Source organism: Austrofundulus limnaeus, unplaced genomic scaffold (assembly GCF_001266775.1).
Source record: "Austrofundulus limnaeus strain Quisiro unplaced genomic scaffold, Austrofundulus_limnaeus-1.0 Scaffold1333, whole genome shotgun sequence".
In the NCBI taxonomy this organism is placed as follows: domain Eukaryota; kingdom Metazoa; phylum Chordata; class Actinopteri; order Cyprinodontiformes; family Rivulidae; genus Austrofundulus; species Austrofundulus limnaeus.
This window is the reverse complement of record NW_013953735.1, coordinates 64123-66384: the sequence shown is the minus strand read 5'-3', so window position 1 is coordinate 66384 and position 2262 is coordinate 64123. Positions and strand designations below refer to the sequence as shown.

The 2262-nt window shown below is 35.5% G+C and overlaps 1 protein-coding gene across 1 annotated transcript in view; it reads left to right on the top strand.

The window, feature by feature from the left end:
* The first annotated feature begins 572 nt into the window (after window positions 1–572).
* Window positions 573–2262, top strand: part of poglut2 (protein O-glucosyltransferase 2) — a 10265-nt gene continuing 8575 nt past the window's right edge. Inside the window, exon 1 of the mRNA XM_014031841.1 lies at window positions 573–997. Coding sequence (XP_013887295.1) covers window positions 810–997 — 188 coding nt within the window. The 5' untranslated portion in view covers window positions 573–809. The remainder of the gene's footprint in view (window positions 998–2262) is intronic.

Below are 2262 nucleotides of genomic sequence, written 5' to 3'. Positions count from 1 at the left end.
TATCTATCTATCTATCTATCTCAACAGGTGCAATGACAGACTTAAATGTCCTTAAATTATAGGGTAAAGAAGGACAAATCAGCATGCACACACACTAAAAATAAAGAAACACAAGTTTGGTTAAATTAATATGCTTTAAAATAACAAGCTTGAAACTGTGGAAGCCCATTTCCGCCACCCTGATAAAAAAATAAAACTTGTGTCTCATAATTATGACTTAGCTATCTCTATGAGATAGCTAAGTCATAATTATGAGATACAAGTTTTATTTATTTTTTTATCAGGGTGGCGGAAATGGGCTTCCATATAAAACAATGAATAAATAAGCTTTTGGAAGTAAAAAATAAATTGTGCTTTTTGGTGAGATTAGTCAAATTAACTTGATCCTTGAAAAATCTGGAATGTCCATTACACAGCCTAATTTATAGTAAGAAGTTTCACTTCCGCATTTTTATCCAATCACAATTTACTCGCTTTGGCCTTTAGGCCAATCGTACGCAAGTATGGTCTATCGACAGCCAATAGAATCCCGCTATTCAGATCTGAGCCCGCCTCYCTTGTTAATTCAGCAAATTCCTGAAGTTGAACCGGACTGCAGCTGGAAGAATCGGTTTTTGTAGATGAATGGGTTCATTTTAAAGATGTGTCAAAAATAATCAAAATATGAACTCGTTTTTAACAAATATTACTCAGTGACAGTGTCACTGTTTGCCGCAAACTTGTGATTTGAAGACAACCACACTGTTGTGGACCTCAGGTGAGGACAAGAAGACAGCTAAAGAGAAAGCGTRGAGGCCGGACAGCTGGGGATGTCTCGCAGACTGTTGCTGCTCTTGTTCTGTCTGGAGGTGTTCAGACACGATGACCCGTCCGGGGCTAAGGTTGGACCTGAACCGAGTGCAGCCAAAAGTCTAATATGGGGACCAGGACTGGAGACGAACATTGTCCTCCCGGCTCGGTTCTTCTACATACAGGCTGTGGACAGCTCTGGTAAAAAGTYCGTACATGTTGTGTACCCTGGCTTGTTACTATTATCATGTTTGTTTTAACACAAACAAGCGTGACTACTGGTTCAGTTCACCATAGGTGTCCCTAAATATGCCTTTAAAAAATATCATAAATGATGAGATTATTTTAGACAGATTAAAATAGTTCTCACAAATTTATATTATTAATAATATTAATATAAGACAATTTTATTACTTATCTAAACAGACACTCATCTCATGTTGCGTGTGTTGTGTTCTTGAGACAATGAATGAATCTCAGAAAACACAAGAAACAAAATGCACACATAATCTGAAATGTTTAGTGAATTCTAGAACCGTATAAAAAGGTCTTGTGTATATATTAATAAAAGTGCAATAACTATTTGCAGGTATTAGTTTCTACGGTCCTTTGAAAATGCACATAAGAGGTCACAAATTTTGACATAGGTCCATCAAGGTATAAGATCACAACATTGACATAATAGTTGCATCTACTTAGAGATAATGTAACATAAATAAATAAATAAATAAATAAATAAATAAATAAATAAATAAAAGCAACATATCCGGCTTTATGTTGTATTTTGTATGGACAGTTTGTTGAAGAAATAGTGTGAATCAAAACTCATTTTGGAATGCTTCTGTCCTCCAAAACTGTATTATTAAATGTATTTTATTACCAGGCCATGTTTTCACTCATCATCTTGGGAGAATAGTTCATTTCGAATGCCACACTGCAGAGGTGTCATTGTTGCAATGTAACAACAATGACTTTAGTTGCCTTGATAAATAGCTGTTATTGTGTGTGGAATCGCTCACAAACTTAAAGTAGTCGAACAGTGTTGTATTTCTATTTTCCACACGTGCTGTCATGAAAATTGAAATTCTAAACTAGTCRGCTTTGAGTTGGCACAAAAGGGTAGCCTTGACCCCAGTCAGGAATGTTGGAATCAGATCTCATCTTTTGTCTCAGATTTTATTGTGGGCGTTTATATTCTGGGTGGATTCTCCAAGTAATGGTGTCACTTTTGCGCTTGGTTTTGGCTCATTTGTTCATCTTTATTCAGCCCATCTGCAAAAACAAAACCATTGTTTCCAAAAGAGACCTTAATGCGTGCCAACTCTAAAAGCCATAAGTATGGGGTGCCGTTTGTAAAGGTACACAGTCAAAAATTACCACCAATATTTTTGTTTTATTTAGCCTCTTATAAGAAAAAAAGATTTATTTTTCAAACTCAGTTTTTCACCAAATGATTCATACATTTATAAATGT